The following is a 12,122-nucleotide window of genomic DNA, read 5'->3' on the forward strand; positions in this document are numbered from 1 at the left end:
CATGGAGCCAACTGGGTGACTTTGGGCCAGTCACAGACTCTCAGCCCAACCTACCTCACAGGGTTGTTGTTGTGGGGATAAGATGGAGGAGGAGATGTAAGCTGCCTTGAGCCCTTTGTAGGAAAAAGGCAGGATATAAATCGAAAAATAATAAATAAATAAATTGAAGACCAAAACCAAGACCTCCTCAACTCGAGCGGTTGCCATCGGCTTCCGGGGCTTCGCTGGGCATGCCCCGCGCCCGCTCCTCATGGAGTCTCCACTGGGTGCTTCTGGCTGGGTGGTGTCCAGTCGCTTGCAATAAGAGCTCTCGTGCCTCATGCAGGCGTAATGTCATTATGGCCACACTCCTGGTCGAATATGTCTTTGAGTTTGCCGCTTTCTCCAAGTACTTCGATCACATTTCAGAGCCCCCTCAGAAACAGGCCCTCCTTCTGGCTGATCTGGGTGACAAGGCGAGTTATCCGAGGTCCTTCCCGAGAGGCACGGAGAGTGCAGGAAAGCCACGCAGGCACACACCTTCATCGAATCAAAGCGCTTATCGGATCTCCCCTAATCACATCTGCAGGATGATGGGGGACGGAATTGCCAGGCTTGGCTAATGTTAGGCTCGGGCTGGACTACTTTATCCAGCTAATGAGTGAGTCGCTACGTTGCTGCCCGTGGCCAAAGATGAAGGGGCCGCAGGCCGGAGTGCCTGGCATGGAACAGGAAGGGGCACCCCATGGAGGTGGCCTGGTGCTGCCCACAGAGGCTGAGTTCTCCCTGTGGAAGCCTCAGGGATGGGGGAGCAGGCGCAGAAGCCCCAGGCGAGCAGTTGAATGGGGCCATCTGAGCGCCAGTGGACTCGAGGCCGCACCTCTGGACCGCAGCCACCAGAGGAGAGCTGTACAGCTGTGATGGACAACAGCTCTGCAGGCACTCTGCTTGTCCACGGACAGTCCTCCTTTGTACTAAGGCTCCTTTTGAGCTCCTACTGTTACTCTTGTGAGCTGTTCGAGGTCCAGTTTGCCATTGGGAGGCCAGGATGCAAATTCTTTAAATCAAAATGGATCCCGCCTGTTCCAGCTGGAGCGTTTCCAACTGGAGCCTGACTTCAGGGCCGGCAGGCCTCCATGCAGCTTGACTCAGCCCCTGCGAATGGCCCACCATCGTCTACATCAGCCTTCACTGCCACCCCCACTGGCAGGGGGAAATGCATCTTTGCTCTGTTGTGCCTGCTTCTGCCATCCCCATTTCTTTGGGGTTTATTTGGGCAGGATGCTGCCTGGGATGGAGCAGAGTTTCAAAGCGCCTCGATTCGTGTTTGTGATATCGACAGATGACACTAACCTTCCAAGGCAAAGGAGGCAGCAAAGTCTGTCAAATGTGATCAAGTGGAAGTAAAATCAAGGCGCTTCCCTGGAGCCGTGGGAACTGATTGGGAGGCTCTCACCACTCCTGGATATTAATAGGAAGGACAGGCTGCAACAGCTACAACAGCCCAAAGGGGAAGAGTGTCTGTGCGTGTTCGCATGCATGGGAAGGAGAATGCAGAGGAGACGTTCAGCAAAGAAAAGAAGGCTTTTCCCTGTCTGCAGTCATTTTAAAACCTAGAAGTGAGCGACTGAATGGTGAAGGCAGGAAAACGAAAGGTTCTTGGCATTCCTGTGGATAAATCATGAAGCAGGGGCTCTCCGGCCGAGATGTGCACTTTTCTTGCAAGTAGAAGGGCACCGAGGAAGGATCATCCCAAAGCACTCCGTGGATGGCAGAACCAAACAGTGTAAATGCCTGGAGTTCTCCTGGTGAGAGGAACACGGTGGGAAAGGGGCGGAGGGCACTGAGCCGTGGTTCAGAGCAGAGAAGCCTCTGAGCCTCCAACCTGGTAAAATATTTAAGACGAGAGCATCAAGCGGCATGAAAGCGCTCCGTCCTCAGAGTAACCTGCCTTTATGGACGGCTCGAAGATTACCCTGGCTTGATTCCCGCTGAAAGGGCTGCTGTTGCGTTCCTCATCCTTGCCTTGAGGGATGCTTTGCCGGAAGCGAGTGACGGGCTTGTCGGATGGGGCGCACTTTCGCAGCCACCGAGCCATCCGCGCACACCGCAGCACCACTCCTGGGCCTCGCCTCTGCCGGGTGCGCCTGCGTCCTCCCTGCGAGCCAGAGACAGGAGTTGGGAGCAGCCCCAGGTGTCCCCCGAGCCCCTCCTGCCGCTGTCCAGGCATAAATCAGCCTCTTGCTTGCAATTCATGTAATATTCATAGTAGCCATAAAGATGCCTGCTCCAGAGGTGTCGTTAATAGGCTGCAGGAGCCCCCATCCCTATCAGGCGAGCTTTGCTTACTTGGAAGAGATGTCGGCCTTGGAGGGGCTCGCGCTAACAGCAGCAGCCGGTCCTGCAGGCCATGGGGTGCTGTGCTCCCTCCATTCGCAAGCAGCGCCTGCAGGCCTGACCGGTCCGCTGGCAGGTGGCTCGATGTGGCCGTGCAGAGGCCTGGCCAGGTTGGCCTGGGCAGCCTGCTTCCAGACTGCTCCTAGATCCCCTCCCGGGAAGGATGTGAATCCAAGAGCAGTGCGCATTTGTCCCCTCCCCTCGGGCCCCTAGGTGGTCACAAGGTGGAGACACCCAGCAGGAGTCGTCCTTGTTAGAAGGGCACCTCAGAAGCCTTCCATTTTTTTCAACGGGGTGCCAGAAAGGCATGTTGCTGGCCAGGCGCTGGGCTGTCCCCAGCACCTGCAGCCCCAGAGAGAATTTCAGAGGCCGCTGGCGGTTCCTGCACCAAGGGGCTGTGCGGTTCATCCCAGTTTTTTGTGGCTGCCCAGCCAGGCACTAAGCTGGCTCTGGAGGTCGTTTCTGTGGTGTGTCGGGCAGATCTGGACCTTTCCTTGCACCCCTCGTGGCCCCCCGGCCTCTTTTGCGGGAGGGCTGTTGACAGGGCCACTCTCCCCCATGGCGCCCTGCCTGGGCTGCTCCCTCTCGCCTCAGGGACCCTGCCGATATCCTGTGCGGAGCGGCTGTGGTCCCCCTCGGCTGCGCCCCATGGACGAGGACTAATGGACTCGGCGTGGAGGCAAGGGAAGCAATTATTAATGTCTTCCAATAGGGTGGGGGTGGGGATGCGTATTGATTGCCATGTCGAGAGCAGACGAACATCCCGGAGGGAGGGCGAGCTCTGTTTCCATTTCAGAGGCCCTCCCGCTGGTCTCCTTTCCATGCCTCCTGGGGGAGGCCTGCAGCACAGCGGCCATTGCCCCTGCTCTCCTTGCCACAGGCCACTGGCACTCTCTGCTCAGGAGCATGGGTACGGTGGCCGTGGGAGCCTGGCTGGGCCAAGGCCTGCCACCCCAGCCAAAGCGGGGGTGCAGTCAGTGCCCCTCAGTGTAGAGCCCATCCTAAAGGGCCCCCCCGGCCGGCAGCTCCGAAGAACCGGCAACGGCGAGGTGGCCCTGGCTTTCCGGCTTCCGCAGCCACCCCATTCCCGGCTTGAGCTTGTGTTCAGCCAGATGGAAAGCCCGGGGGAGCTCACTGCGGGCTCCGTCCCATGTGACCGTTGGGCTGGACCCGACGAAGGGATTCTGTGTTCGTCGAAAGTGGGCACGGCCGTTTAGCCACTGGGCACGCATGGGCACGCTCAGGTTGCCCCCCTGCCGGAGTGCTCACAGGGCTGCGGTGTGGGAGGCGACCACTCAAGGGTCAAGGAAGGGAGCAGGATGGGGGGCAGTGAGTCCGCTCCCCCCGCCTGGGTCTTGCCATGAGGCCCTGGGGAGGGCAGGAGCGATTCCAGACGGATGGCCCATGGCACTGCCCGGCAGCACAGCGCAGCTCCTCTGTCTCTCCCTAATCGGCTTTTTGCGATGAAAGGCAGGGGTGGGCGGGGGAGTCCTGGACGGTTTACAAGCTGAAGAGGCTGCGGCTGCCCCGACTTCACCAAAGTGCTTTTGCAACACCTTTCAGCCAGCGAGGGGACGGTGCACCCTTGCTTTGCTTTGCTTCCCCGTCTCCATTATCTGCTTGGAATATATCTTGGGAAGGAAGATGGGAAAGGCTAAGCTGGTGCTCCTGCTTTCAGCCTGCAGCAATCCAGGCTTCACCCGAAGCGCTTTCAGCCAAACTGGGCTGGGCGTGGAGCGGGCGGCAGAGCCGCAAGTGCCTGGCCTCAGAAATTCCAACTACTTCGGAACCCTAACTTTTTGGTGCACATAAAGGGCTAGAGGCAGACTAGGAATGGGCCGGTAGGGCTGCCCCTGAGCTGTGGCCAGAGTACAGGCCAGCTGACCCACGGAGAGGCGCTCCCGGTTCTGATGGACTGATTGAGTTGTTTATCCTGCCCCATGACGACAACCCCAGGAAGAGCCTCCGCGGGGACCAAACTCCTTCCCCTCTGCACAGCCCGCTCGCCACGTGGAGGCCGGCAAATGCACCCAGATGTGGCGCCCCCTCCTCTGCTCTCTGAAAGGCGGCCTGCTCTCCCTCTGACCTTCCTCTGCTCCACTCTTTACAGGAAGATTAAACTGTCCTTTTGAAACGAAGGGTGAGGAAGATCCAGGACACCCTCCTGGTTACAAAGGGAAAGGGAAAGCTCGTCGCTGGATCCCGAGCCCATGAGGTCTTCCCGGTGGGGCATGGCTGATCAGGCAGCACTCCGTCCCCGCTTGGGAATGATGCACGGCCAGCCGTTGTGCTGAGACGGGCCCAGCGGCCGCCCGCTTTTGACGGCCTCCCTGCCCTCGCCCGCCCGCCCTGTACCCCCTTGCAACGTGCTGGTCTCCAGGGCTGCCCAGGAAGATGCGGTCGCACAGTGGCCGGGGAAGAGGCCGGCAGCGGAGTCTGTGGCTGCTTCCCTGCCTGGCAAGCGCGCGTGAGCGGCACTTGGCCTCCTTGTGGTTCACGGCACCTCTGGCAGGGCTAGGCTGGCAGCTGGCGGCCACGAAGAAGGCAATCCGTTTAAAAATAAGAACAGCAGACACCTCTGTCGAGGGGAACTTGAGTGGATCAGACAGATTTTATTTCCACATTCAGCAGGGTCTCTTTTCACCATTTGCTTCCAGTTCTGACAGACAGCCTTTGGGCGGGGAGAGCTCTCCCGGCGAGCGTCAGGCCAGAGAGACAGTCCTTGTGTGGCTCACAGCGGGTTTCTCCAGCCTGCGATGAATTTGCAGAAATCAGGGATGCTGGAGGTCCCCCTGTTCCTGCTCCCGACACTCGTGATGTGCGCTCAGTAAATGCTTAGAAATACAGAGTGAGAGATACATATGAGCCCCTCATCCAACTTTTGGCTTTGGCAGGATTTCTGGAGCAAGCGAGGGACCGTCTGCATTCACCCCCCCCCCCCATCCAGAGCTGAATGGTGAGGGCAAGCCAGACTGTGGCCAGGGTGGACGGTCCTGCGTTCCATGCCGGCCGAGATGTCCCCGTGCGTGGCTCCGGCCCCGTTCGGCAGTCTCAAGGCCACATCTGCTGCCCAGTCTGCGCAACCTCACCCACCCTGCCCTCTTCCCAGAGAGCGGGGGCCTCCACCATGAGCCCCTTCTTGTGAAGCACGGTGGTCCCTTGGGGTTTTGTGCTTCTTGCGGCTTTAGCCTGCGCTGGAACAATCGCTAGGTAAGTTAGAATCGGTATCCAGAGAGTGACCACGGTGCCCTGCAACAGCGGGAGGTTGGACCCGAGGGACGTCATGGCCCCTTCCAACTCTCCCGTTCGAGGATCCCATGACCAGCAAGTAGAGCTGTGAGTCCACTCGCGTGGCACCTCAGGCTCGCTGGCTCATCCCGTTCCCCACAAGCCACACCTCTCCTCTGGGGCATTTGCTGGATGCCCCTCCTCACTGTCAGAACCTACCTTCGGCTGGAAACAGATCTCATTCGTGAAGCCTTCCCGATCCCGGAGGCTCACCTCAGTGCCCTCCCACCACCCTGGCAGAAGCTACCTATTGCAATAAATAATACACATCTAAAGCTTAGAGCAGTAAGTTAAAGTTTCCCAGCAGCGACCCTATTTGCCTCCCCCACCGGCAAAACTGCATTGCCTCCTATTGCCACATCTTTCCAAGAGTCCTCTCCACCGCAAAGATGGTGAAAAGGAAGGACGCCACCCTCCGCACGTCCCTTCCGTTACCAGTATCCACCCTTCTCTCCCCTAGGCCAAAAGACAAAGGGGGGCAGCCGTCCGGAGGTCAATTCTTGCTAGAGTCTTTGTTCTCCTCGGACAAACAGATCTTTTTTTAAATGCTTGATGGAGAATCTCATCCTCCTGTCCTCTCCTTCCCCAGGTCACAGATAAAAATGAAGAGGAAATTATGCCTGGTTTTGCCAGCGACATTGTCAGGGTGGGATATCTGCCGTCCCAGAGTGGAGCAGTTGGCTGGAGGTTGGAGGCGGATCCTGGCTGGGTGGAGAGGCCGGCCCAAGTCGCCTCCTCCTTCCTGGGTCTTAGCTGAGGAGAGCCAGGTAGACAGGAGGGGCCTTGACCAGGGTCTGCAGCCGGCTGTGGATCTCCTTCATGTCCTGCCGCTGCTGAGGCTCCCTCTGCCAGCAGCTCTGCATGATGTCATAGACCTCCGAGGGGCAGGTCCGGGGCCTCTCCAGCTCACGGCCCTGGGTGATGCATTCGATCGCCTGCAGGGAGGGGCGGGAGGAGCGGGAGAGCTCACGTTTAGCTTAGCCACCCACGGCGTCTGCAGAATATGGAAGCGTGGCTGGCAGGGGGCATGGTCACTCAGGAAACCACATTTTGATTTGGCCCGAGAAGGAAATCCAGCCTGGTGTAGCAAGAACATAGGCTGGGAACGGTCTGTTTCTCTTGCGATCAGGGTTTTGAAAAGGAGAGCCTCAGTCTGCACATGGAGACCATGTGTGGGCACATCAAGGGCTCCCTGCCCCGGGCCCAGCCAGCAGGGCACGCTCTCTGACCCCAGACCTGGCCTCGCCACGCTGCCCGTTACCTCCGTGTTGGAGAGCTGGTACCACGGCTGCTTTCCGTAGGTGAAGATCTCCCAGAGGACCACCCCGAAACTCCAGATGTCGCTCTCTGTGGTAAACTTCCGATACAGGATGCTCTCTGGCGGCATCCACCGGATGGGCAACATGGTCCGGCCCCCAACCTGCACGAGAGGGGAAGCGGGAGGACGAGGAGGCAAATGGGAGACGAGACGTCAGCCGCAAAACGCAGGGAACGCCGCTCTGCCGACACTCAGAGCAGGACCAGAGCAGCCCCGGGAGGGTGCGGTGTGCGGGCAGCACCGGTCACCGCCCCTCGCCCAAGGCCCTGCTGCGGAACGGAGAAAAGGTGCCAAGAGCCTTCGGGATGGAGCAGTTTTGCCTCGAGAAGACCGAGAGCCGGTGCCGTGCGGGGATGGGGGTGCTGGGCCGGGGGCCAGAAACACAGCCGTGAGTCTCACCAAGGGCCTTGGGGCCAGCCCCTTGCGCTCAGCGCAACCCGCCTCGGGGCTGGTGCTGTGCGGATGGAGCGGGGCTGCGTGAGCTGCCTTGGGATCCACGGAAGAGGAGAGAAGAGGAAGAGGCCTCTAAGCAGAGCAGCAGCGGCTTGCAGACTGAAGGGGACTGGGGCTGGGCCGGGCATGTGTGGAAATGCCACCTACTTCCGCAGCTCAGCCAGTCCTGGCTTCGGCGGAGTTACTGCAAGTCCACTTAAGGCAAGACGGGAAGCGCTCCGTTTGGAGAGCCGGGCGGACGGCTGCTTGTTGAGAGTCAGGCGCTTGGCAGTCTCCTCCTCATCAGACCTTCCCTACCAGCTGCCTCCTTGTTGCTCCCTCCCCAGGTTTTAATTAACCATTTAATAGAAGTTCCATCCTCCTTCCCTGCCAACGCCCCCCCCCCCCCCGGTCTTTCCACTGACTAAGTGCTTATAGGTTTTTCCACCATGGGCTCCATTAAAGATGATCGGGAGCCCTGGGTGGAGGCTAAAAGGGAAAAAGAGAGGCAGGAGGGATGGCTTTGAGCCCCGCAGTTGTCAGGACGATGGATTCCTTCAGAGTGCGTGAAGGAGCGATGGGAAGAGTGGCTGGAGGCATCTGGGAGCCTCCCAGGCTGGCTCTCACTGGTGAGCAGACTGCCCCCACCAGCCGGAATGGCCATTTGGGCTCCTCCGTGGTGGCCGGCAGGCACCCGAAGCTGGCCCAACCCCCCCGCTGTGTGCCAGCGTGGGCCACACTCGATTCGGAAGAGACTGCACCGGGGACCGGGCTCGGCCGAGGGCAGATGAGCCCCCTCCCCGTGCTGGTGCCTTGTGCTGCAAGGCAGTGGGGAGGAGGGCGGCGCCCAGGACGGCGTGGGAGCGTGAAGGCGGAGGAGGCGCAGCCTGGCACTGGGGTGGAGGCGGGGGCCGCTGCAGCTCAGGAGACAGGCAGGCGGCCAGGGCCCCGGAGCTGCGGTCACACGCCCAGCTCTGCTTACCCGATAGTAGTCCGTGCTGTAGATGTCCCGGGACATGCCAAAGTCTCCAATCTTCACCACCAGGTTGTGTCCCACCAGGCAGTTCCGGGTCGCCAGGTCCCGGTGGACGAAGTGCAGAGACGCCAAGTAGACCATGCCGGAGGCAATCTGCGTGGCCACATGGAGCATCTGGCTGAGGGTCAACTGGCCGAAGGACTGGCCGTTCCCGTTATCCAGGATCTTCGCATCCGGTCCGTGGGACCTGCAGGGAAGAGACGGCGCTTCCACTGCTTTCAGGCCCCTCAGAGGTGAGCCTGCTGTTTTCAGCATCCCGCCAGATCCTCTCCCTGTTCGGAGCTGGGGCTGTGCAGCCCCGTTGCTCTCCGATCGCTCTGTCCCGCAGGGGGAGCGTGGCGTCCCTTCCGCCTTTCTCAGGTGTCTGTTGTGCTTCTACAGCGCTCATGTGGCCCCACGTCTGGAGGCGCTCAAGGCCCCGGGGCCAAGAGACTGAGGGATGCGAGGGCCTTCCTCAGAAGCGCTCTTCCCGGCAGTGTGGTAATTGCGCCTCGTCTGGCTCCCAAGATACACATATAGGCATGAGCAGGCGAGCGTCCCTGGACATCGCCCGCGGCGCGCCAGAGTGCAGCCGAGTGACAAGGGCTTTTTCTGAGGGCGTGTGGGACCGGCGGATGCCTGTGCCTGGCTGCGTCCTGGAGCCTCTCCCAAGACTCGGGCTGTGAGCGAGCGAGCGAGCGAGCGAGCATGTGAGAATGGCTGTCACGCCCTGCCCAACCCAGGTGTGACCAGCAGTGGGCAGGCAGGGAGGAGTCAGGCCTTCCTCCCCTGTCCTCTTGAACCCAGGAAGAGCCCCGCCAGGCAGATCAGACTGGGGGAGGCCCATCTTGCCCGGCGCTTGGCTTCTGCCGAAGAGCCCCATGGCCCCACGGAAGTCACTAGCAGCCGTGCCCTCCCTGCCCTCTTCCTCATCCGTGGCACGTGCCACTGCCTGGTCCCCGCGGGGGGCGAGTCCTGCAGGGGACAGTGCCACCCCCCACTGGCGTGGCCTCGCCCTGCCTTGCTTGACACAAAGTGCAGCTGACGGGGCGGAGGAGGTGGCCAGGTGAGGAGCCCGGGGCGCCGTGAAGCAGCGCCATTAATGCCAGCTCTCATCACCGTAATCATCAGAGCTGAGCATCTCCCGGCTCGTCCCAGGGATGCTAAGCAGGCCGGTTGGCAGCTCCTGTCTATTGGCAATACCTGGGGGGGCAATCGAAAGAGACTCTGCTTATTCCAGTTGATGGCCCATCTCCCTCAATTTGAGCCTCTCAGACAGCTAATCTAATCAATATTGCAAGGGAAGATTGCATTAGCAGGGGGAGGGCTGGCTCAGCGGCTGCAGTAATGGAGTGGGGGGGAAGGAGGCACGGGGCGGCCAGCAGAGGATCAAACGGGGACCGGTCTGTCCCGCAGCAGCCACAGCAGCAGCAGGGAGACGGCGTGGGCCGCCCGCACCCCGACCCTCGCCATGCCGCGGGCAGGGGTTCCCCGGCCTTCGCGGCCTCCCCCACACCCTACACTCCCCACACAGCCAGGCCCAGGCAGCTGTTCACACACACAAACTCGTCTTCCTCTGGGGCACTGCGGATCGGTTTGCGCCTCCGGCCCAGTGATACCGGAGCGCGTGAGCACGCTGTGGGTGCGAGCCAGGCTTGTCCCCAGGCACCTGCCCTGCCCGCCCGCCACGTGGTCGGCCACCCACCGGAGGAAGCGGTTGAGGTCCCCGTGCTTCATGTACTCGAAGAGCATGATCAGCGGCTCGCCGTCGGCGCAGACGCCGTAGAAGCGGACGATGTGCTCGTGCTGCAGCACCGTCAGCAGCTCCGCCTCGCGCTGGAAGTCCAGCCGGGCCGTCTCGGTGACTTCCTTCAGGGTCTGCAGAGGCGGGTCGTGGCGGGGCAGTCAGAGCAGTGGCCATCCAGGAGAACCGGACCGTCCTGGAGCCCCTGGCGTCTGGAGGGACAGCTCCGTCCGCACTTGGGGGGCGGGGGCGGGCGAAGGGAAGGGGCACACGCCCCTGGGGCTGCACTTACCTTGACTGCCACGAGCATCTTCTCCTGCGTGGGGCTGAGGCTGTAGCATTCGGCCAGGAAGACTTTGCCGAAGGCGCCCTCCCCGAGCTCCCACTTGAGGACGATGTCCCTGCGCTTGATGTGGCGGACGCCTGCAGGGGGGGAAAGGCTCCCAGGCTGCTCCCAGGGCCCGGCAAGGCGAGGAGGCCGCCCAGACCCAGAGGCCCCGGCGCAGCAGGCCGTGGAGGGAGGTGGGGGGATGGGGCAGGAGGAGCCAGGCTGCAGTCCGGGACCTCGCTGCGGGGGGTGCTCCGCTTGCCTCCGTGTGGCCAGGCCTGCTCACCAGAGTCCCCTGGGCGCCCCACCTGTGCAGGGTCTGCAGGGCAACATCTGTGCTGCCAGCGATGCTCCGAGGGCCCCTGCCTCAGCGCCAGGCCGGCACCACAGCCGGAGCATTGCTGTGCTTCCCCAACTTTTGAATCCCCTCCCCTTTGCTTTCCCGCGGCTTGGCTCCTGTTTTCCCTTCTCCCAGACGCTGCGATTCTTATCTATTCTTTCTGTGCTTTTGTTTTAGGTGAGCTGCTGTAATTTTAATTGTGCCTGAGCGTGGGGCAGGGCCCACATGTAAACGGGGATAAAGTCCTGCTCCTGAGGAGATCTCAGGGCTTCCCAGCAAGGACAAGGGAGGCCGTGGCCCGCTCAGAAGCACCACGGCTTTCGTGGGCAAGCGTCCAAGCCAGCCTCCGAAGAACCCGGCAATGCGCCCGGCAGCGCTGCAGCCTTCTCTGGCATCGCCTCCTCCAGCACCTGCTCTGTGCTGGCTCTGCCCAGCAGTGGGGCTGCCCCGCAGCCCCCTGTCCCGTCCGCCACTGCACGGCCAGGGTGGCCTTTGCCACCTGCTTATCGACTGATTAGACTTATAGCCTGCTTTTTTCGTAGAACACACCCAAGGCATCCTACACCCTCCTCCTCCTCCTGCTCGCGACTTCTCCCACAACAGCCCTGGGAGGGAGGCTGGGCTGCGAGGCTGTGGCCGGCCCAGAGCCCCCAGCGGGCCCCTGGCTGGGCAGCGAGCAGCGCCCGGACTGGGGTGCTCCGGTGCTGCGCCTCCCTACCCGGTGTGTCGGCTGTCTGTCCTCTTCCTGCCTCTGCTGCATGCAGCCCTCCGCGCCCGCCTGGCCCGCTGCGCTCTGAGCACGGCTTCCAGGGCCCCGGAGCCAGCCAGACTCACATGTGTTGCAGAAGTACTGCGGATTCTCGACGAAGCTGGTCTTCAGGGCCTCCAGCTTGCTTTCCGCGGAGGAAAGGGGGCTGCCGCCCACGTTCATGAGCTGCAGGGACACGGCCAGGTCCTCCTCCTGCGCCAGCACGGCAGACCCTGTGGCGCGGGGCAGAGGTGCCGCGGGTGGGCCTCCGAGGAAGGGGCCCGTCCGGCACTGCGATGGGGCCTGAGATCTCCCATCCGGACACCCCGGTGCACGTGGGGCTCCCACCCGGAGCTGCCCGCTCGAGGACAGCGGCCCAGACGGCCATGAAGCGCCCTCGCTTGGGGGGCCGCTCTTCTCGCGCCGGGTGGGTCATGGGCACCCGGGAGAGGAGGGCCGCCGACGCCCCTCTGTGGGGCAGGGCCGGCTCGCACAGGTGCCGCTGTGTGTGGTTCACGGGAAGCCTCCCCCCC

At 61.8% G+C, this 12,122-nt stretch overlaps 1 protein-coding gene across 1 annotated transcript; it reads right to left on the reverse strand.

The window, feature by feature from the left end:
- Positions 1-4,984: 4,984 nt before the first annotated feature.
- On the reverse strand, positions 4,985-12,025 carry NTRK1 (neurotrophic receptor tyrosine kinase 1). Its single transcript, XM_044422635.1, has 7 exons — positions 11,938-12,025; positions 11,676-11,822; positions 10,466-10,596; positions 10,135-10,307; positions 8,397-8,637; positions 6,926-7,084; positions 4,985-6,599 (listed from the first exon to the last, which is right to left on the reverse strand). The coding sequence occupies exons 1-7, from the start codon at positions 12,023-12,025 to the stop codon at positions 6,414-6,416; spliced, it is 1,125 nt and encodes a 374-aa protein (XP_044278570.1). The 3' UTR covers positions 4,985-6,413.
- Between the last annotated feature and the right edge of the window lie 97 nt (positions 12,026-12,122).

This window comes from Varanus komodoensis, unplaced genomic scaffold (genome assembly GCF_004798865.1).
Source record: "Varanus komodoensis strain SLA01 unplaced genomic scaffold, ASM479886v1 scaffold132, whole genome shotgun sequence".
Lineage (NCBI taxonomy): Eukaryota > Metazoa > Chordata > Lepidosauria > Squamata > Varanidae > Varanus > Varanus komodoensis.